Consider the following 22,397-nt stretch of genomic DNA (forward strand, 5'->3'; position numbering starts at 1 on the left):
TGCGGAAGCACCGCAAACGCATCTCCAAGAAACACGACACGTCGCTGCACATTGGAAGCAATGGCCGCAGCGGTGATCGCTTTGCGCCAGCCCCTGGTCCAGCTCTCTCATACTAAGCCTTTGACCAAGGGTAATTTCTTCTGACAATGCGATATCTGTTGAGGACAAGAAGCTGATTGCATCACAGCCTGCACCTCGTTGTATCCGACGTATCTGTTGCGTCGGCAACGGACCCCTCCATCGCCACTATCCCAGCGCTACATCTCGACGACAAGAAACATGAGCTCCGATTCGACAGCATCCAAGCTCTCCTACCACGTCGCAGCCTCTTTCACTGGCAAAGACCGACCGTACGATCCCTCGACACATATTTTCCATTTCAACCCATACAATCGGATCCAACTGAATCGCAGCAAGCGATCGAGGCCAGACAGCGGTCATGACGCCTTCTTCGTCAGCAGGGTAGGCGAATCCGGTTCGGTAGCTCTGGGCGTCGCCGATGGTGTCGGCGGCTGGGTCGATTCTGGTGTCGATCCTGCAGACTTCTCGCACGGCTTCTGTGACTACATGGCCTCGTCAGCCTATGGCCACGATGCGATCAAAAACGATTCGACAAAAGGCAGTGGCGATAAGGACCCATTGCGGGCGCAGGCTCTGATGCAGACCGGGTACCAGGCGATATGTGAAGACAAGACGGTTCCCGCTGGAGGAAGTACGGCATGCGTTGCTGTCGCCTCTCCGGATGGAAACCTCGATGTTGCGAACCTGGGCGACTCGGGCTTCATCCAGCTCCGTCTGAACGCCGTACACACCTACTCCGAGCCTCAAACGCACGCCTTCAACACCCCTTACCAGCTTTCCATCGTGCCCCCGGCCGTGGCAGCACGCATGGCTGCTTTTGGTGGCGCCAACCTCTGCGACTTCCCCGCCGACGCCGACGTTACCCAGCACGCCCTCCGACACGGGGACATAGTGGTCTTTGCGACTGACGGTGTCTGGGACAACCTCTTTAACCAGGACATCCTTCGCATTGTGAGCAACGTCATGACGACGACGGGTGCCTGGTTTGACAGCAAGAACGGCGTGCGTGTCGTCGACAACCTCAAGCCCTTTACGAAGCCCTCAGAGGATGCCTCCGTACGACCACCTTCAAAGTTCTTGACGCTGCAAAGCGTTCTGGCGGCAGAGATTACCGCGGCAGCTAAGTCGGCTAGCCTCAACCGCAAGCACGACGGTCCTTTCGCCAAGGGCGTCCAGAAGTACTTCCCCCAGGAGAACTGGCATGGCGGCAAGATTGACGACATCTGCGTCGTCGTGCTTATTGCGTCGGACGACGCCAAGGTCAAGAGCCGTCTTTAAGGCCACTTTGAGAAGTTAGCTCTGGTTTGGCGCGGCGAAATTTCCGAATTGTATTATTATCTAAAGACACAAAGCATGCCGCCGGGATGGGCTTCCGTTTTCTTGTTTTCTCAAGCTACTAAAAATATAGACATCGGAAAGGAGGCGCTCCCGCTGCATTCAAGCCTGGGACCATCGTCTCTTTTCCGTCCAGTGCTTCGCAAAACCAGATATCCATCGTGTACAAAGAAGCAACAAGCCCCTTGAAACTAAGCAACAACCATTCAAGCTTGTTATATCACTACACATCACCCGTTGAAAGCCCCGAATCTTGCTTTGGGCCCTGTAGACAAGATCGGACCATTCAGAATACGAAGATGACAGCATATACAAGATTGCAGCTGGCAGACGGACAAACCGGTCCATGACGATGATGGGACCAACGATGCGATTGAGCCGAATTGATCGCATTGACTCCATCGACAGATAAAGACTATGGACAACGTCAAATGGATGAAGCAAGACATATTCAGCACATTCTCAAACCACGCGTCAGAACACACACGTTAGAACAAGGCCAGAAATCCCAGCATCTCGTTCCCTTCCCGGACGTCTCACGTTGACAACCGCCCCAATCCTTTCCATCACAGCCTCGATTTCTCCACCGAACAAACTACACATTTTGGCTCATCCGATCAACCAACCAGTATCCGTAGAACCTGTTTTTTACGTCTGTGTATGTGTGGTGGGAATCCTCTCCTGCTGATCGGCACGAGGCGAAACCGACGTTGGTTCGTTGCTTCCTTCTTCTGCCTTCCCCACGGCGGACGGCCGATTCCTTTTTTGGCCGCAAAGGGGTCCACGTCAGCGTCAGCCTCTCCACGTGGAGGGTCGAACAAACTGGTCTCTTGTTCTTTATTTTCTGGAGACCTCTACGATTCGTTTGTTTCGTGGATGAGTTTAAATGCAAAGACTGGCGAGATCTTGATGGCCGTGTTAGTGTGATTTCCTGAATGATCCCTCGGACGCAGATGCGCCCCGGACTACAGTGTACCCTGCATGCCTGCGCCCGATTGACCCGCATGCAGCGTCGCACAGGAAGCACTGACAGAATGTCACGTCGCTCGAGGACAAACGGCCAGGTCATGCATGTCGCTTGAATAGGCAATGCAAGCACGGAGGATATGAGGGGTCTGCCGGTGTACAACCGAGATGTCAGATGGTCACGAGCGAACAGGCCACAGGTTGGTCTGGCGAATTAGTGAGTGGTAAGAGGCAACAATGCATCTGATTGCTGTAATTGACTATGCTTGTGTGTACAGACCCAGTTGAATACAATACACAGAAGTGGTACGCCGTCCGTTGTCATCGTCTTCATCGAGTCCAGCTACTCAATTAAGCTAGACCCCATATGCAACGCCTCATCCTGATTGTTCCTGGATCGCATTACTATATATTAAACCGTTTTGTTCCCATCATATACCAGTCAAGTGACCCATGACTGTCCCTTTTCGTCCTCGTCAAACACACACGCTTACTGGAAGTAGAGCATGGCGGCGACGGTGAGGCCGATGAGGGCAATGGGAGAGCCGAGGCGGACAGAGTCGCTGCCAGGGACAGTGGTGGGGGAGGTGGTGGCACCAGTAGTGGAGGAGACGCCTGCTCGCTTGTTAGTGAATCTCGTTATGAAGAGAACCAGGATAGAGACATACGAGTGCTGGCGCGGGTGCTGGTGGAAACAGTAGAAGCGATGGTGGAGTTGGCGGCAGAGGAGACGGTGGCAGCAGTCTCAGAGGCGGTAGAAGAGGCGGCGGAGGTGACGGTGACGGTAGCGGAGGCAGAAGCAGACGCAGAGGCGGAAGCAGAAGCAGAGGCCGAAGCGGAAGCGGAAGCAGCAGTGGAGCTGGCACCGGTGGCAGTGGCCGCGCCGGAGGCACCGGAGATCTGGAACTGACCAGAGTAGTTGGTCTCACTGCCGTCGGTGATCTCGATGGCGTAGGTGTCAGCGGGGAGGCTGGCAGAAGGGGTCCAGGTGAAGGAGTTGCCAGTAGCACCAGCTGCATTCATGTCAGTCATCTTGATACTGTGAGTAGACCATACCAGGTCGAAGCAGCGGGCTTACTGGTGATGGCGGCGACGGTCTTCAGGTCGGTGCTGGCGCCGTTCTTCAGGTTGAGGGTGACGGCACCGGTGGCACCGGACCAGGTGATGGTGAAGGGCTGGCCGGCGGTGATGGCGAAGTCGCTGTTGGTAAGCTGGACAGCCTGGGCGACAGCGGCGAAGGCGGCGACGAGAGTAGCGGAGAAGGTCTTCATTGTGACGGATTGGGTTGTTTTTTTGTGAAGATTAAAGTTGGTGAACGAGTGTAGAGGTTGGTGTATTAGGTATCGTACTACTGTAAAGGTCGCAAAAAAAGGTCAACAACGAATGTCGGGAAGGCTCGTGAGGAAACAAGAGAGGAAAATGGATATCAGCTCGAGGGGGGGCCCAGGAGTAGAAAAAGGCTTCTGGCTTCCCCGTGTCGAAGGAGCGAAATTAGGCGAAGACAGAGATCCAGGGGTAGAGCATGGAAGGGGGGGGGGGTGTGCGGGTGTGCGGGTTCTGGCGGAGGCATGCGACTTACATCAGTAGCGGTACCTGGGATGGTGGTAGCAGACGGAGCTTTTCCTGGATATTGCTCGAGGGTTGAAGTTGGAATTCCGGGGGTGTGGACGCGCGATGGGTGGTAATATTGCGTGGGTTGATGTTTGTCTGTGTTGTGTGTACGGACAGATTTGTTTGTGTGTTGAGTCTGGGTCTGGTGATGGAGACGGGTGGAATGGAGGATCATCAAGCGCGGGACTGAGAGGAGCGCAAGGTGAGTTTAATAACGGAAGGACGAATGGCGTGAGGTGAGGTGAGGGACGGGAGGCGAGCACGCGAGACAGGAGCTACGCTCAGTCGAGGCTTGCTTGTTTGGCGGCGTTTCGACGATGAAGGGCGATGGAATCACAACAAAAGCCATCTCACACAGTAACCGCGCTGCGCGGAAGGCGAACCACGGCGCGGGCACCACGGCCACGGCTCCCACCTGGCGCCTGCCTCCAGCCTCTCCCAAGCCCGTGATTTACGCAGGCGCAGTACAATGCCATTCTACCTTACCTCCATGGCAGCAGCAGCAGCAGCCAGCAGGCGTCCAGTCGGCGCAGCGCAATTCGTCGCAAATGAGGAAGCAGCGATGATTTCCTGGGAGGGTGTAAACCTGCAAGTACTCCGTACCTCTCCTCTCCTCTCCAACCGTCCGTCCTTCCTTCCTTCGCACCAGTCCTAGCAACCCCAGCAACAGGGGCGCGGCGCTAAGCTTAATCAGGGTTGGGGCAGAAAATTCTTGGACGGGGACCCCTGTCGCATAGATGAACATGGCGAACCCGAGGCCACACGCTAACGAGCACCAAGCTTCAGGTTTCTGTGGTGCGCCGTCTCTTTCTTTCGCTGCTGCTTTCAACAGCACGCTTCTCTCCCGCCAGACGATGCTGTACCTGTTACAGCTTGCGACTTTAGGTTGTCTTCCTAGCTGCTTACCAGAACCTACCTTAAAGCTGAGCTGTCTGATGAGGCGTTAGCTGGCCTGGAACAGCTGGGAGGGCAACCACTCCGCCCGCGCGTACGTTATGCGCCGTCGCCCGAACTGTTAGGTACCTTAGTTGCCGACAACACACCTCCAATTTTTTTTCCAACGACCGTCGTCGACCGCGAAGCTCGCTCAACGTCCCCCCTCTCTTACCCTTGTGCCCCGGAGTCGCCCGAGCGCCCCTATTGGTCTTTTGAGCTGGGGTCTCTGGGAGAACCCTTCCATCCATTCAGCTGGGGCGAGCAGCGGCCCTGGTCGACCGTCCAGCGTGACAACGTCGCGTCCACCTCCAGCATCCGCAATGGCACAATCCAGTGGGCAAATGGTCCATCTCACCTCAGTCCACCGCAAGTGACACCCGCTGCAACTGGGCCAAAGAAGACTCAGGGAGTCAAGAGATGCCCCAAGACCTGATTTGCGCCAGTCTCTGACTCTCGCCCATGCTCTGGTGCCCGCTTTTCTCGTTCTGGCCCGATGACGAGGGGGTCCTGGGGAGGTTCCTGTCGATCTGGGTCTTTCGAGGCGCAGCAAGGGAGGGGACAAGACTCATTTTCATTTTCAGCGCCGACAGCTACATCTCTCGCCCGAAAGATGGCGCGCGCGCCATCACCAGCCCAGAGGAGGAGGTACCTTCTGTGTGTCTCCCCCAAGCGCCTTCTTCTGTTCGCCGCCCATGGGAATGTGAGCATATTACCATCTCAGCCTGCTGCTGTTGGCGCTGCTGTTATGCTCGCTGACGCCCGGCCAACTCAGCCTGCAATTGCGTGCGCAGCCAACAGCGTCCATCCCTCCACCCTCCTTTCCATCTCGTGTTCTATCTCAAGAGGCAAAAACTCTACTTGCCGCGGACCAGTCGCCGTTCGTCGTCAATCCGATGGTTGCTGCAGGCTGACCTTGACAGCTCCAGGCTCCCCCACCACGCCTAATGGAGGTGACGACGCCTTCCGCTGCGCTGGTATTTCCAAGCATCCGAACATCAAAAAAAGGCGAATGCCAGCGACACCTTATTTCCTCACCCTCAACCCTGATGTGCTAGGACCCAGCCCGCGGCTACGCGGCGGCGACACTTACGTCGTCACCCTCACCGACGACCCAGCCTGCTATGTTTCCCCTTCTCACCGTCAGTCCATTGACTTCTAGCGCAAAGTCATTTAGATCCTGGCAACTTTGTCTGTCTGTTTGTTTCCGCCCCATAGAAGCATTGACGCGCAGGGCTTGAGACAACAGGTCAGCTGCCGCGGACGTAGCAAGTTGCTTCTCTCCATGCTTCGATCCTGCGAATATGGATGGCCTGACGCACCTGTGAAAGGTGAGTTACTGCTCGGCCGTCGCCATCAACGATAGTCTGGCGCACATCATGCTGGAACGGGACACTCTTTCACCGATCATGACGGTGACAACCAGTGGCCTGTCCTCCCCAATCGACGGTACTGACCTGACAGGTATCGCCTGATGAGGATCTACCGAGGGGGCGCCGGAGAAGATTCTGCTCTTCGCCTGCACCCGCTTGAGCCGTGCCGCGCATTCCATCCGGCCCCTCTCTCCAGAACTCTCGCTCCCACGGCACGGTATGCGATACATGCACGCATATTGCACATATTGGCTGGTGTAGACGGATATAGCACATAGCACTGCAACATCATATCGCACAAGCGCAGCCAATCTCGCTCTCAATCGGCGAACGGGGGCGCAATCCATCGGTTGTGCAATGAGATGCAATGGAACGACGTCAGGGCCTGGCCGCTGCCCAATTGCGATTCCAAGATGCCAATATCTGAGTGAGAGAGAAAAAAGGACCAATTTCAATGCGCCCCGTTGGAGACCCATTGTGGAGACCAACATTGGACAAATCTCCCCAGCATGCGCGCTATTTCGCGGCTTGCACGGTACCTGCATTTTTGCGCCACGGGCCCTGTGCCTGGCCTCCAATCGACGGACTCGGACACTAACAGCTCCCGGTTCACCCACAATTCCCCCTCCGTAAGGTACCCTGCTCTAGCCGATTCGTCTATTCTCCATAACGTCCCCTTGTGAGCATCCACCTGGAAGTCCCCCGCGCGGCCGACAACGGAACGCCATCTGATGGCTCGAGTGTCGTCCGAACGATTCGATATATCGGTCATTAACCACTTCGTTTGTCATGAAGATGCAACTTCGCGAGCAACTATCGGTGAATACTTTTGTTGGATCCCAGCATCCAGCATGTAGCGATGTCCTCGCCTTCAGCAGAGTTTCAAGCCGAGGGGGTAGCAGCTCCGTGACAGGCTTGGCCCTCTGTGCTCCCAACTCATTCACATGCAGCTTTCCGCCATCAACGCCAGTGACAGCTTGTGGTAAGTTACTCTTGGCCGGACGAAAAAGGACAAGCGAAGCCTGGTTCTGCCTCATGGAGCGTTTCAACATGACACCATGCTGGAATGGATATTCCTCCGAATCACCCCCAAAATTTGCAGCCCCGACTTGGGTGACGTACAAGGCCGCGATCCGGTGCCACGGACGGGAATGCCGGTACTGGAATTGGCGATGTGATGCGATTCGATTCGGTACCACGCCGTGGCTGCTGCAGATGCAGGACAAGAGAAAGCCAGGCTGACGAACATTCTGCAACGCCACAGCCGCGCCCATCAATCAGGCTTGACGTTTCACGTGCCCAACATTCATCGACAGGTCTTGGTTCATGCCACAGGTCCCGCATCTTACGACACTGTCTGGGACGATGGATGCCTTCCGAAAGGGTTCACAGCTACAGCCCGAGACCCTTCGCCCTGCCAGCTGCCAGCACCTCATGGAGAGTTTCCTTGTCTCCCCTAGAATGCTCAACAACGGCAAGGACCTCTTCCCAATTCGCGCCGGTGCGCCAGAGCATTCGTGGACTCCCAAGACACGGGTTCGACAAGGCAGCCAATCAAGCACGGCATCGTCCCGGCGGTGGCAAACAAATACCACAAGCAGATGAGCGTCACCCGACAGCTTGGACTGGAACGATGGATCTATTAACCGGAAGAACTCAGCGTGCAGCGCACGACTCCACGCCGGACACCTTCCGTCTCCTCTGCGATCTGAGTCACCGTCGCGCCCTTCCCTCTGGCCTTGTCCACAAAGTCGTCGAGTGAACCCCCGACGCCGAAGTACAGCCTCTTGGCTCCCACCAGCGCCTGTGACTGACAGCCGCTGCCTCCCCGCTCCGCCTTCTCCTTGCTAAGAATAGCATAGACCATCTCATTAAATGCCTCCAGGGCGAACGGGGAGTATATTGTCTCGGCCCCAATGAGCAGGGTATCAAAGTCTTTGTTGATGGTGTCACTGTCGTGAGTCTCCTGGTCCAGCTTGGACTGGCTCTCGTACAGTAGGTCGATCAGCTCCTGTGACCAACCGCCGGAAATGAAGTTGAGAGAGATGTGTGAAGACGCAAGGAAGTCTTGGAACTGCTGCAGCACCTCAGGCGTGAGCTCCAGCTCGTCCTCCAGCGCGAACGCCTCCTGCACGGCCGGGCTCTGGTCCCTCCGTTCCAGGGCCCACGCAAGAATGAAGTTGGGCAGCGTCACCAGCTGCAGCACCGAGGGGTTGTAGTCGGCGAGCGTAAGCAGCAGCGGCGACCTCTCCGTCGCGTACCTCATGGCCCACTGCAGGATCGCCAGAGATGGCAGCGCCGTGCCGCAACCAAGCTGTGCCATTAATCACATTAGCCCCTTTCTCGTCGTCATCATCATCATCATCGATCGCCACTCCACACTAAACCGGCGCAAGTCCTCTCATACCTCTACGACCCGGAGTGGCCGATCCTTCAGCGCATCAAGGTACCCGCCGCTGGCGAGCACCTTGACCAGGTCGACGCTGCTCTCCCAGCTCTTGAACCCGCCCTCGTAGACGCCCGTCTTGACGTCGTGGCTGCCGAGGCCCTCGGCCGCGGGTCCGGCCGCGGTCTCGTCCTCGGCCATGAGCTGCACGCGCACGTCCCACAGCTCGCGGCGGGGGATGGCGATGGCGGTGCCGTCGTCCAGGGCGACGTCCAGGGTGCTGAAGGCGACTTTCGAGGGGAGCTGCGCGAGCATGTGCTTCAGGTCGTGGCCCGTGGGCGGGAGCTGGGGTTTGCCGGGGACGGGGAAGGCGGACGATGACGACGACGCGGCCGCCGCGGGCGGCGCCGGGGTGTTGTCGGGCTCCGGGCCGGCGGGCGCGGAGGCCGGGGCGGGAGGGGAGTCGTCTTCTATGTCATCGCCGCCGAAGCCGAAGGAGAAGGATGAAGACATTTTTTTTTTCGGGAGGGGGATAGTGGGATGCCGCGGGGTTGTAGGAAATTTCGCGACGATAAGAAAGTCGCGAGGGAAGAGAAACTGCCTTATCAAAATGTGGGGGCGGGGTTCAACGACGTCGGTGCGCTGGCCTTCCCAGTGCCTCGTTGCAGGTTCGCCGGGCGATGATGTTGCACTTTGGATATTTGTACACGGCTAGGGACTATGCGAGTACTTAAAGCCGGGTCACTCGTAGGCTTTTGAATAAGTTTCCGGCGGAGCCATGCTCAATACGTTCACTCAAGTTGCATGATACCAATTCTAACCCCACAGTTTGCATACCCAGAAGATTAGTGACGGTGGGCATTAGGGTGAATGAGACGTCAAACTAATGTTGAGAGATGAGCATCCATGTCACAATTTCTGCACGCTTCTAAGTTCTAAATCCTCATTCTTGTTGTTCACTTAAAATGTACTGCTTTTACAAACTCGTTCGTCAACGTGACCAATACCCTCAATCCTACGCATCAACAACGGTAATGTCATCAATCAGAACCGGCGCCTTGTTGCTTCCGCTGGGCCAATTGAAGGCAAACATGATGTAGTGCGTGCCGCCCGCGATGTTGAACGTCCACGTGTACTTGGTGTAGCTCGCCAGCGGCGTGTTGACGTTCCTGCAGGGGTTATTGGTCGACCCGCACACCAAGACGTCCGGGATGGGATAAGTGTCCCAGGCGAACCCGAATGTCGGCACCCCGGCGGAGGACGGCGTCCCGTTCATGCGGCCGATGTAGGCGGTGACGATCCTCTTCTTGGTCGTGGTGGAGGCGGGCAGGGTCAGTGTTTGGGTGAAGCGGCCTATGAGACCTCCTGGGGCGGACTCGAAGAGGCTGGAGGAAAGGAAAGGGGCTGGTTAGCAAGGATGCAATTGAAAAGGCGTGTGTGGGACATGTGTGTGCGACTTACAGAGCTCCACAGCCGCTTACTTGATACCCGTCGCCGACGATGCGTCCGGTAGCGGCCCCGGTGATGGTCCAGTTGCTGGTGCCGTAATCCCATCCGGAGTTTTTCACGTACGGGCCGCCTAGGAAGAAAGGTTCAGGTTAGTATGTCGATGGCATGGTAGCCGGAAGTTTTCTTCAAGCGGTCACGGAACACTTACTTGCAACTAAAATGAAGTCAGTTTGAGTTGTCAAGGGAGAGGATCGGGTTAACTCACTGGTTGGGCTGGGAGCGGCGCAGGCGCCGCTGGCGGAAGGTGGAGTGGCCGTAGTCGAGGTAGAGGCGGTCTGTGAAGCATTAGTACTGGGCACTTCGTCTTTATTTCGGGTTATGCCTGGATTCACTCACCGAGGAACTGGATGAAGAGGTGGAGGCGGGGCTAGAGGAAGAGCTTGCAGAGCTTGTCTTGGAGCTTGTCTTGGAGCTGGAAGAAGAGCTGGAAGAAGAGCTGGAAATAGAGCTAGAGGGAGAGCTGGAAGAGGTGGGCGAGGAAGAGGTGGTCAGCGACGTGGTCGAGGTCGAGAGCGTGCTTGTAACGGCAGAAGAAGTGAGCGAGGTGCTGCTGGAAGTACTAGAAGCGGTACTAGAGCGGCTTGATGGCCCAGACGAGCTGGATGTGGCAGACGTCAAGGAAGCAGAGGAGACCCTGCTGCTCGAAGACGAAGTAGACGCAATCGTGGTTGAGGAACTGCTAGAGGGCAGGGCCAAATTCAGGTTGTAAGACGCGTAGATGTTGAGGCGGTTCGAGCCGCCACAGGTCTCGTACGTGTTGCCTCTGCAAAGCATGTTGCAGCCGTCCGTCGGAAGAGTCAGCACGCCTCCGTTCTGGATCTGGTTGTCACACCAGCACTCCTGAGAGTACTCGACACCGGCAATCTGGTATCCGGCGGCGGAACACGCAGCAACACAGCTCTCGACCGTCATGCTGGCGGGGCCGCCCGCCACAGCCATGCCAACGCCGAGAGCGCGGCCGAGAACATTGTCCTTCAAGCAACCCTGGCCAGTCCAGCCCGCGGGCACGGTGCTTGCTGTCTTGGGCGCAGCGGAAGACTTGTAGATGTTGATGAAGTTCCCTCCGCCGCAGTACTCCGTGCTGTTGCCCGAGCAGAGCATGTTACAGCCGGTCTGGCCACTGGCGGCGGTGCTGAGGATCTGGTTGTCGCAGTAGCACTCCGAAGAGTACTCGACTCCGGCGTAGGAGAATCCGGCGGCTTTGCAGGCGGTGGTGCACTGTAGGACTGACATGAGACTGTCGCCGGCCGCAACACCGGTACGGTAAGCGAGGATGCGGCCGGGGATGTTGTCGTTGTAACAGCCGAGAGAGGCCCAGCCCGCCGGGCCGGGGTTGACACCGGGACCGGCGACGGCGGCAGCGGTTGTCGTGAAGACACCGAGTCTATCCCCGGCACCGCAAGGCTCCGTCGAGTCGCCGGTGCAGGCGAAGCTGCAATCGGATTCGGGCTGCTTTGTGGCGAGGAGCCCCAGGAAATAGTCGCAATAGCACTCGGAAGCGTACTCGACACCGGCGTATGGGAAGCCCTTGGCCGAACAGAACGCGATGCATGATTCCTCCGTCATGCGGCTGTAGTCGACGTAACTGGCACGAGCCAGCTGGCGGTTACCAGGAGAATCGGTATAGCAGCCGAGGTACTTGAAGCCTGTGGGAAGGCTGGTAGTGATTGAGAGCTCGCGTTTCGAGATGGTCGCGGCGTTGCCCAGCCCAGTCAGGGCCAAGACAATACCTGAGATGATTAAAGAGTGCATATCGAAATGAAGGGAATGTGACATCTGTAAAGAACAAAGGAATGGAAGAAAAGAACGAGCTGGTGGTTTGACATAGGACGTGCTGATGAGAGAGACTCAGCGTCATCTGTATGTACTCTGAACGGAAGCCATAGTGATCGACAAGCAGCGATTCTGATCAAGATTCACATGGCTTACAACCATCCACTTGAACTTGGGACTATTGCCAACGTCGTCAGGCTTGAACCACATGGCGGGATGCTCGCGTGGTGCCAGACGGTTGTGGCGTGGTGGCTATGAGCCCAGACTTGAAAGGACTGCGATGATGGTGTTCGGGTTCTCAACAGAGCGGTGTTCTCATTGTTCTCGACCTGAAACTAACAAGCTGTGGCTACCGTTGGACCTTTTCTCAGTCCTGACGGACTTGACTGCCAAGAAAGCCATTGTGCGAAATATCATAGCCATCTTTGTCGAGTTCCGCATCTGGATCGATTCGACTGGGCGTTGTTGAAAACCCCATCGCCAATTCATACCCAAGAATCGCATCTTCAAGCTACGCCACGTACTGGAGCTCTCACATTAGCCAGGTAGCTCATTCCGGACAAAGGTGAATAGTCTTGGCGAGTAGACGGCTCATCGCAAATGCCGGGAGAAATCTCCTGCGGCAATTCGCCTTATCAGCATACTGAAATGAAATGATGGAGGTTTTGAATTAGTGACGTCTGATCGGTCTCGACGATGAGTTGGATGAAGGTTTTGTGATGGTAGAAGTGACAGTTGAGGTCTGTCGATACTTCGCTTAGGCCGGGCTGTGCTCATGTGCTTCCGGTACACAGCACTTGGGCCGGGACATCGACCGCTCACTGGTCGAATTGCCTACAAACGGAACGACCGCATCCCATTTGCCATCGCCTCAACCTCCATCTGCACCCACCAAACACCAACACCAACATCCAATCGCAAAACAACCAATGAGCAAGAGCCTTTGCAAGAGGCGTTCTGCAGCGCAAGGCCCCAGCAACCTCTTCCCAGAAACAATGTCTTTCTCTCTCCCGTCCGTTCGGATTCTCTTTTCGGTCTCCGGCCCCCGTGCTTTTGTACTGTACCAGCTGGCCAAGGACCAGACGGCAAGGGGGCGCAGCTGCAGTCTTGATAGGCCGACATTCGGAAATGGCCCCCGTGCCTCCGCAACTAAACCCTCCGCGTGTCTTTCTGCATCCTTTTAGCAGGGCAATGGGAGAGACAGAGAAGAGAAAAGTCCCACGCCGAGCGGCACCTCAATGCACGTCTTTGCTGCACGCTTCAGCTGCAGCTGCCTGCCAGACACCACCCACGCATATCAACCCTGCGCATCTTAACACCGGAGGATCTTGTGCATCTTGTGCTTCGTGCTTCCCGCCAGATCTCGTGTCTCAGTGGCCAGCAAACGCGACGGAGACTGCCTCCCTCCGCCAAAAAGATACGCTGCACCGCATCCCGTCCACGCGGCCGATCGACACTGGGTCCGACCCTTTCACGATGCTTTACCCTCCGATTCGCGCAACTAGACACAACAATATCCCGCGCTTTTCCGCCGGCACTTGGGTTACCATGGCCTGTGCCGTTTGCTGCCACAGGCATCAAGGATTCGTTCCTGTAATCTTATGCCCTTTATCGTCATGACTCCGGGGCAGGACCAGGGCATCTCCCAATGGAGGCTCTGCAAAGCATCCACTGAGCTCCATGGTCCCCGGCACTTGCCACGATCCAGCTGCGGCTCCAGACCTCCCTCCTCCATCAGGACCGCGAGGGTCCTGATTCGTCATTCACCGCACTGGATCCATGCTCCCAAAGACCCTCGGCCTGGTCTCTCCTCGTGGTTGGACAGTTTACGACTGCATCCAGCGAAGGCCCCTACTCTATGCTAATCGAAACCATGCTTGACCGTAACCAGCCTAGCAAGCTTGCAAGCAAGCCATACAGTCGGTTCTCCTCATGGGCCAGCCTTGTTTCCAAGCTCTTTGGATACGTGCAGCCACAGCTCTGCCGTTCCACCAGCCAAGAAAGATAAACTGCTTGTCGTAAATCGACCAACAGTGGCTCTCCTCAGAGACCCCACGCAACATGGCTTCAATTGAGGCGACCCAATCCATTGGACGAACTCAACTCCACTGGTTTGTCTCATGTGAGTTGTCTCTTTTGACTTTGACTTAATATGCTCTGTGACGAGAGTTTCTTTGCGCTAGTTGATTGTGTGCAGTGGTGGCCAAAGTCGTGTGGTGTGGTCGTGGTGTTAGTTGACCCAGCTGCTCTCCTCAGACAGACTTTACCCGTCCTTGCCTTGCTGAACCGGGCGATGTCTCTCAGGGCCTATCCATGTCAATGGATTCTCGTTTCTTCTTCCCTCCGTTGTCATCATCGCCTGTCTCATCTCATATTTTGCTTCTTCCATGGACTCCTGTGTCTTTATTGGCTGCTCTCCGTACAAACCAATGAAGGCACCAAGCCTGTCAAACGGCCTTGCTTTCCTAGTCACTGCCTCTGCCTACGCTCTCCTCCGTAACCCCACCGAACACTCTACGGGATTGCACCTTTCTTGATAAGGAAGCTCTTGCAAAGCCTTGGCCGTGCCTTCCTCGGCATAGGCCTCTTGCTTGAGGTTGGGATATAAACCATCCACTCCGTCTCTCACTGCCCACCCAGCCATCTCCAACTCAACGACACCAACAATGACACGCCAACTCATCCCCCAACTCTCACGGCATGTTGACGGCCATGGCAGCGGCTCCGGCCAGTCGGCCCGCAGCAACACCGCTTACTCGGTGCGCGAAGCGCCGTTCGGAACGCCGCGCCCAGTCCGCATCATCGGCATCGGTGCCGGGGCCAGCGGAATCAACATGATCCGCACTCTCAGAAACACACTCGGCCCCTCGACATACGAACTTGTGATTTACGAGAAGAATGCGGACGTCGGAGGTACGTGGTTCGAGAACCGCTACCCGGGTTGCAAGTGCGATGTGCCCAGCCATAACTACCAGTTCTCTTGGAGACCTAACCCTGCGTGGTCGAGTTTCTTCGCACCCGCAGCTGAGATTGAGGAATACTTGTGCCGGATATGTGACGATGAGAACATGCGCCCATACATCAAGACGTCGCACCAGATCGTTGCCGCATCGTGGTCAGAGTCGAAGGCCGTTTGGGAAGTGCAGATCAAGGACCTGGAAACAGGAGCCATCATCAACGACCATGCCAACTTCATCATCGATGCGACAGGAATTCTCAAGTATGTTAATCTTTCCCACAATGATGACTTGCGGATCCTGACCCGAGAAGCAAGTGGAAATTCCCAGACGTGGAGGGCATCTCAGACTACCAGGGCACCCTCATCCACAGCGCGAACTGGCCCAAGAACTTTGACTACGCAGGCAAGAAGGTCGCTGTGATCGGTAACGGAGCGTCCGGTGTGCAGATAGCGCCAGCCATTCGCCCTCGTAAGTCTTACCAGCTCATTTTCTAGGCGTTACACTGGGCTCACCTTGATGTAGATATAAAGGAGCTCCATCATATCATTCGGACGCCCACTTTGATCATCCCACCACGGGTGGCAACGATGAAGATGGGCCCTTCAGCCCCTTTGATGCAGCAGATTGAGATGGACGAAGAAGAACGCTTCTCGCCAGCGCAGATTGAGCGGTTCAAGAACGACCCGGAGTTCTACCAAAAGTTTGCAAAGACCCTGGAAACCGACTCCAACATTAAGTTCGCAGTGGCACTGGTGGCAGGCAGTCCCCAGCAGAAGTGGGCTTTGGGCAAGACAAGAGAGTTCATGATGGCGATGCTCAAGGGTGACGAGAAGCTCTGCAAACAGCTCATCCCCGACTTCGCGCTGGGTTGTAAGAGGCTTACTCCTGCACCCGGGTATCTCGAATCTTTCCACGACCCTAAGGTTTCTCTTCACACGGATGCTATCAAGAGGTTTGTAGCCAACGGTGTCGAGCTGAACAACGGACGAGTCCTCGAAGTTGATGCCATCATCTGTGCCACTGGCTTCGACTCTTCGTTCCGCCCCTCGTTTCCTCTCACCGGCCGGAACGGAAACTTGCAGGACATCTGGGCCGAGCAGACACCCAAGGCGTACATGTCCCTCGCCGTTGCGGGCCTGCCCAATTACTTCAGTGAGCTGAACTCCACTCCCCATTCATGGACCCCTTTTCTAACAGTAACCTCAGAGTTCCTTGGTCCCAACGCACCCATCGCCCATGGTGATGTTTTTACACTCAGCGAGCACATCGCCACCTACATCGCCAACACAATACGCAAGTGCCAGACGGAAAGCATCCGGTCAATCACACCATCGGAGGCGGCCGTCGAGGACTATTTCGAGCACACCGCCGCATTCATGCCTCGCACGGCATTCACGGGCGGGTGCAGATCCTGGTACAAGCAGGGAGAGGTGAACGCCCCCGTGACGGGCCTGCACCCGGGGAGCAGGATGCACTTCATCCGCATGCTGGAACACTTCAGGGGCGAGGACTGGGTTTACACATACGAGAACGCCAGGCAGAACCGTTTTGCGTACCTCGGCAACGGCTTCACGCTGCCTGAGATGGAGATGCTCAAGGCTGGGGCGCCGGCTTCCTGAACGAGTGTGATTTCGGCGAGTGTAGATAGCGTCCGCTTTGCTTTTTTCTTGATGCCGGGTGGCTTGGTTCTTCGGGGTGGCTTTGCAGGCGTTGATTTGAGATGGGTTCTTGGCACGATGAATTCAAAATCGTATCCTACACCATGTGATCAGTATCTTGATGACCCCTTGAAGCCTTTTTCTCTTGTCCAAAGCCATCATGACCCCAGAACCTTGCTGCAGATCTTTGTGCAGGGTATGGCCCAAGTGTGCCTGGTGTGCAGAGCCACAAGGTGGTTGCTATGAGGCTGCTCAACACATGCCATGAATATTGGAGGATTTCTCCATCCTCAAGAAGGAATCTTGGCGATGGATCATATTTCGCTCTGATGGCTGATAGCATCATGCGGAAGGCGAAAGCTGCCCCCGGGAGAGCCTTGAGTGAGGTATGGTGTGGGTGGCCTCCGGGAACAGTCGGGTCTCATCCCGCCCACCAACTCGCCCGTAGCGCATCCCGTTCAGCGGTCCGGTCCGCCCCATAGCGGCGCTTACAAGCATAGTCCTCCTCCCCAATGGCCCTCTCGGGCTCTATTTTTCACCTACTCACACATCAGACACTGATTCGGCATATCCATCATCAATTACACCGACTTTTCAGAAGCGCGCATCGCTCCTTTCCAAGCAGAAACAGACGCAGACGTACCGGTGAGCAGGTCTGCTATCTTTAGGCACATTACCTGAGTATGCACGTACGACTACCAACACAACGCCACCCCCAGGAACCAGGGGGTTTCTGCGGATAGGCAGACTTGGCCGGCGGATGACCCGGTTTTGGCATTCGCAGTTGAGCCCTCTTCGGGGCAGAACCGTTCCCTCGGGTTGGAACCGAGTCATCCTAATGGTCCTCGCAGTTGGCGAGGTCTTTTGATGAAACATGCCTGACCGGAGAGGGAAAGTACTGAAGCATGTTGGTGCATGTCTTGTGGCCATGCCCCCCTCTTCCAACCCCGGCGAGTGCAGGGCGCTTATCACGGATTCTCTGGACCAGAATGAAGGCCTCCGAGGGGGTCGGCTCCGCTCGCAAATGTGTTGGTTGGTTTGGTTGAAGAAGTACTTCATCCCCTGGTGTCCTCGCTTTTTGCACGATGCGAGGTTGCACTGCTTTTGGGCCTCAACTATCACGCACTACGATCTCACGACTTCGTGATTCTGCGATACCATTTTTCAAACGTTTCTCATTAAATATTATAGAGTTCTGTTATCATATGTATCATTAAGCTGGTTTCACACTTTGCGTACAGAGTGAGGTTAGAATGGCAGACGACCAAGACAGCAACAATGATCCGGTTTACCTTCTATCTCTCGATGGCGGCGGAGTCAGGGGCATATCCGAGCTTGTCATACTGCACGAGATAATGAAGAGACTGCAAAAGGTAGCTGGGCTCAAAGAACTGCCCAGGCCGAGGGACTATTTCCACTTGATAGGTGGTACAAGCACAGGAGGGTTGGTTGGAACCGTTCCAACGAGTGGACCAACACACGTTTTTCGCTAACAAACCACACCGCTTCGCAGACTCATCGCCATCCTACTCGGTCGCATGGGGATGACGACCGAAGAAGCCATAAAAGGCTACGAGGACTTCGCGGCAACAGTGTTCTGCAAGAGAAACCGACGGCTCCTGGAACGTACATTCAAGGAAAAGACGCTCGAGAAGGTCATCCGGGACATTGTCGCCGCGAGAAGGCTCAAGACGACAGTCATGATTGACGAAACACGAGACCGGAACAGCCTCGGCCACGCCTTTGTGTGCTCCGTGCCGAGAAGCAACATGTTCGAGGCGTATCTGTTCCGCACCTACAGGGGCAAATCCAACCACGCGCACAATGTCGAAATCTGGGAGGCTGCGCGGGCGACGTCCTCGGCTCCTGGTTTCTTCAACCCCGTACACGTCAAGGTCGAGGCCGTGAAGGAGTACTACTACGACGGCGCGCTAGCTTACAACAATCCCGCCAAGCTCGTCCTCGACGAGGCCGACTCGTACTTGGGCTCCGACCGGAAGCTGGGTTTTCTCCTGAGCTTGGGCACGGGGCTCAAAATCACGGATAAGGCGTTCAAGGTCGAAGCCGATGCCGAAAAGGCGGTAGAGCACGCCCTTGAGTTGACAAAGAAGCCTGTTCGGTCTCTCAGCGGGTCTCTGCTGTCCCGCGACAGTTTGCCTGTGTATAAACACATCAAGACGTCGTTGACGGATCCCGAACGCACCCACCATGAACTCGACCAGTGGTTCCGCGCGATTCCTAACGCTTACTTTCGACTCAATCTGGACAAGGGCGCTGCAGACATCAAGCTGAACGAGTATAAAAAGATGAAGCTCCTAAGGGAGGCTACGGAGAAGTATCTGAAGAAGGACGAGGTATCGGCTTCCATTGACAAGATCGTCAGCATGTTACACAATAAGGAGGGCGTTGAGATGCCCCTAGAGGCTACTTGTGAGTTTGATATCCCAGTGACATGAGTGAATTGCGTCATTCGCTAACAGACTCGAGGCCGTGCTACTTCATATGAAGCATTCCGGCACGCCATGGTCCAGGACGTCCGGCAAAGGAACATATCCAGCCCCCAGTTCACTGGAAGAGCTGCGATTCTCGGCAAACTCGACAGACACTTTTGTGAACGGGAGCCTGGATCGTCGTCTAGGAGGCTTCTCAGAATTTGGGGCATGGGCGGCGTCGGAAAGACGCAAATTGCCTTGAAGTTCAGAGACCTGCATGGCTCTCGGTGCGTATGCCTAGGTGTAATCTCTGTATCAAGCTGCTAACCTATGCTGACTCAGGTTCGACCATGTCTTCTGGATCAACGCGGCCACCACGGACTCCATCTACGAAAGTTTCCGAAAGGTGACAGCGCAGATCTACGGCGGGAACCCCAGCAGACCCAACATTACCGGCGTCCTCAACTGGCTGTCCCAAAACCGCCCAGAGGAGTGGCTTCTGGTCTTTGACAACAACGACTCTGACTCCGTCAACGTTAGCAAATACATCCCGGCGGGTAACACAGGTAACATTCTCTTCACAAGTAGACGGAAGGACATCAAGCCTACGTTGGATCATAATCAGACATATGCTGTTGACATTATGGACGAAAAGGACGCCGTTAAATTGCTGTTGCGGTCGTCCAAGCTGGAAGACCAATTGTTACATGGCGACAACGAGCAGCTTGTTGGTCAAATTGTAAAGGAGCTCGGCTATCTCCCGCTCGCCATCGACCAGGCGGGCTCTTACATCCACATGCAAGACTGTACGTTCGGAGACTACCTGTTCGGGTTCCAAAGTGGGCGGAAGCAGCTCATGGAAGATCCGTCAATGGGCCGTGGCGCTTTCAACGACAACCCAGCCGTGTACGGCACTTTTGAGTTGTCTTATAAGGCGTTGGAGGCGAAGTCAAAAGACAACACCCGGGAGGGGCGGGCTGCTCTCAACGCACTCCGGATCCTCTGCATCTTCTGCTTCTACCACAACGAAAACCTCACCGATGAGATAATCAGCCGAGCAGCAACGAATGAGAAGTTCGACACAGATGTACTGGGCGATATGGAAAGCGTCGCGCCCCTAGCATTGTTCAACTTTAAGGGCGATAAGTCCTGGGATTCCACCAACTATACTGATGGCATCAGTCTCTTGAGGAGCTACTCTTTGATTAAGAAGGCGGTGATCAACGACGAGTGGCATTCAATGCACATCTTGGTACATTCCTGGGCTCGCGACCGCATGCACGAGGATGCGTACAAGTTCCATCACTATGCGGCGCGCTCCATCATCTTTGACTCCTTCGACCAGAAGTTCCGGTTTGAAGATGAGAGATTTACCGCGCGGTTACTACTGCACCTCAAGGCGATGATGAAGCATGGAGCCCCCGAAGGAGGCGATTGGTTTAAAGAGACTAGGCAAGAGACGAAGTATGCAAAGCTCCTGCAGCACGTCGGCATGTGGCGCGAGGCGCTTCACGTTCTCGAAAAGGCCGTCCAGGAGCGGCGTGATAACCTTGAGCCGGAACACTGGCTGGTTGTGGACGGTATGTGGGCCCTCGCCAAGCTGAACAAGGCCTGCTGCAGGTTCGACGAGGCAGTTTTGCTTTTCCATGAATGCATCGACTTGGTGAATGACTGCTCTTCAAGAGATTGGGCAGCGAAACACGTCCATAGCATCGGCATTGACTTCGCTGAGGTGTTCATCCAGAAGATGGAGCTCGGCAAAGCCCAGAACATGCTCGTCTACATCATAGAGGAGGCAGAGAAGAAGGGCTCAAAGCATCCGCAGTTCCGCCGCGCCCTTGCCGCGCTGGCGGTGACGATGCAGTTGGCGGGGATCAACGACCAGGCCGAGAAGCTGGAGGCGCGCATACTGGAACTGTGCCTCAAAAGCCCCGCAGTCGGCCCCGGCCACCGCATGACCATGAACGCCATCAGCAACCTCGCGACGCTGCGGTCCGAGAGGGGCGAGCACGAGAAGGCGGACGACATGTGGCGGCACGTGCTGGAGGTCGACGAGCGGTTCAGGGGCAAGGAGCACCCGATCACGCTGACCTCGAAGCGGAACGTGGCCATCGGCTGCGTGAAGCTCGAGCGGCTCGACGAGGCGGAGCAGATGCTGCGTGAGGTCTTGGAGGCGAGCGATAGGGTGCTGTGGCGGACGCATCTCGACACGCTCGCGACCATTGAGTGCCTGGCGGGGGTTTTGTATCAGCAGAAGCAGGTGGACGAGGCGTTGGATCTCCAGGAGGAATGCTACAACGGTCGGCTGGAAGTGCTCGGGAATCAGCATCCGCTTACTGTCAAGGCGGAGGCAGATCTGGGGAAGATGAGAGACGGCCGGCTGTTGGGCGTTGAGGAGCTCGCACAAGTACAGTGGCAGGGAGAAGCCTTTACTGGAGTCGGGGATAGCAACTATGTCCTGCAAGACATGAATGACAGATACCTATATTAGATATTGTAGAACATACCCCTTATTTTTCCTGTGCTAGAGCGACTACGTTTCCTGCGTGCTCTCTATCGTCGTCCTTATCAAAGTCGTCGTGTGAATAAGAAATGTAGCCGCTCAGGCACAGGAGAATTATGTGGTATCTTAGGATTTCAGAATAATATCGTAGTGCATGGTAGGCGCTCTAAGCAACCAGCGTTCTTTTCTCAACGCTCATACGAATGGATTTGGCTGGGCCATAAAGGTAGAAGGCACAGAACCACGGCATTGATTAAAGTTTTGTATCCAAACCACCTAGTCTTCTTGTCCAATCGAATGCGAGCTGCGGGTTTGTCTGTATGTCTCTCCGTTGACAGCGTATATAACACCGACACGACTCACATGTTTTGCGATCCAAACCAGCCCCTCCTCTCTCTCTCTCCCTCACACACACACACACACACACACACACACACATATGCAGCCCTCGGTTCCGACTCGACGATGATGTTCAAACCATTCTCGGAACTACGTACCGAACTTCGTCTGATGATATGGGCCTTTGCCATCCAACAAAAATTTCGCGGGGCTCACTTTTTCTCCGTGGGCGCAGAAACAGTAAACGACGCCGGTCGAACTAAGACATCATACTTCCTCACGCCGCCGGATTTTTCGATCTCTCATCTACCACGCCCATGGTCAGAAAATGACATTTCCTTGTGCGATTACGGTCTATGGTACGCCTGCAAAGAGTCAAGACTCGTCATAGCCAAGCACTTCCGCCGCACATACAGTACTCTTCCTCAATACGGCTACCTGATCCCTGGAACGCGCGATGTTCGACTCAACGCAAGCCATTATAATGGCACACGCTTTGTGCGATACAACGGACGTGAAACAGCCATTCCGTTTCTCC

The 22,397-nt window shown here is 55.7% G+C and overlaps 6 protein-coding genes across 6 annotated transcripts; 3 read left to right on the plus strand and 3 right to left on the minus strand.

Annotated features, from left to right (window-relative positions):
- Positions 1-279: 279 nt before the first annotated feature.
- Positions 280-1,359, plus strand: CGCA056_v000778 (Protein phosphatase 2C-like protein 7; the record flags this gene model as incomplete). Its single annotated transcript, XM_037316039.1, has 1 exon — positions 280-1,359. One exon carries the CDS (start codon positions 280-282, stop codon positions 1,357-1,359), a length of 1,080 nt encoding a protein of 359 aa, XP_037184561.1.
- Positions 1,360-2,872: 1,513 nt separating this feature from the next.
- Positions 2,873-3,653, minus strand: CGCA056_v000779 (uncharacterized protein; the record flags this gene model as incomplete). Its single annotated transcript, XM_037316040.1, has 3 exons — positions 2,873-2,997; positions 3,051-3,395; positions 3,461-3,653. The coding sequence occupies 3 exons, from the start codon at positions 3,651-3,653 to the stop codon at positions 2,873-2,875; spliced, it is 663 nt and encodes a 220-aa protein (XP_037184560.1).
- Positions 3,654-7,941: 4,288 nt separating this feature from the next.
- CGCA056_v000780 (Histidine protein methyltransferase 1) lies at positions 7,942-9,198 on the minus strand (the record flags this gene model as incomplete). Its single annotated transcript, XM_037316041.1, has 2 exons — positions 7,942-8,613; positions 8,707-9,198. 2 exons carry the CDS (start codon positions 9,196-9,198, stop codon positions 7,942-7,944), a joined length of 1,164 nt encoding a protein of 387 aa, XP_037185705.1.
- A 502-nt stretch (positions 9,199-9,700) lies between these two features.
- CGCA056_v000781 (WSC domain-containing protein) lies at positions 9,701-11,946 on the minus strand (the record flags this gene model as incomplete). Its single annotated transcript, XM_037316042.1, has 5 exons — positions 9,701-10,070; positions 10,147-10,264; positions 10,343-10,348; positions 10,400-10,469; positions 10,531-11,946. 5 exons carry the CDS (start codon positions 11,944-11,946, stop codon positions 9,701-9,703), a joined length of 1,980 nt encoding a protein of 659 aa, XP_037185706.1.
- Positions 11,947-14,633: 2,687 nt separating this feature from the next.
- Positions 14,634-16,546, plus strand: moxY-2 (FAD-binding monooxygenase moxY; the record flags this gene model as incomplete). The annotated part of the gene is made up of 4 exons (XM_037316043.1): positions 14,634-15,187; positions 15,238-15,395; positions 15,450-16,079; positions 16,134-16,546. The coding sequence occupies 4 exons, from the start codon at positions 14,634-14,636 to the stop codon at positions 16,544-16,546; spliced, it is 1,755 nt and encodes a 584-aa protein (XP_037185707.1).
- Positions 16,547-17,838: 1,292 nt separating this feature from the next.
- On the plus strand, positions 17,839-21,508 carry PNPLA8 (Calcium-independent phospholipase A2-gamma; the record flags this gene model as incomplete). Its single annotated transcript, XM_037316044.1, has 4 exons — positions 17,839-18,029; positions 18,099-19,015; positions 19,073-19,304; positions 19,360-21,508. 4 exons carry the CDS (start codon positions 17,839-17,841, stop codon positions 21,506-21,508), a joined length of 3,489 nt encoding a protein of 1,162 aa, XP_037186346.1.
- Between the last annotated feature and the right edge of the window lie 889 nt (positions 21,509-22,397).

The sequence above is a fragment of the Colletotrichum aenigma genome (genome assembly GCF_013390185.1).
Source record: "Colletotrichum aenigma strain Cg56 chromosome Unknown KSG_Cg56_contig01, whole genome shotgun sequence".
In the NCBI taxonomy this organism is placed as follows: domain Eukaryota; kingdom Fungi; phylum Ascomycota; class Sordariomycetes; order Glomerellales; family Glomerellaceae; genus Colletotrichum; species Colletotrichum aenigma.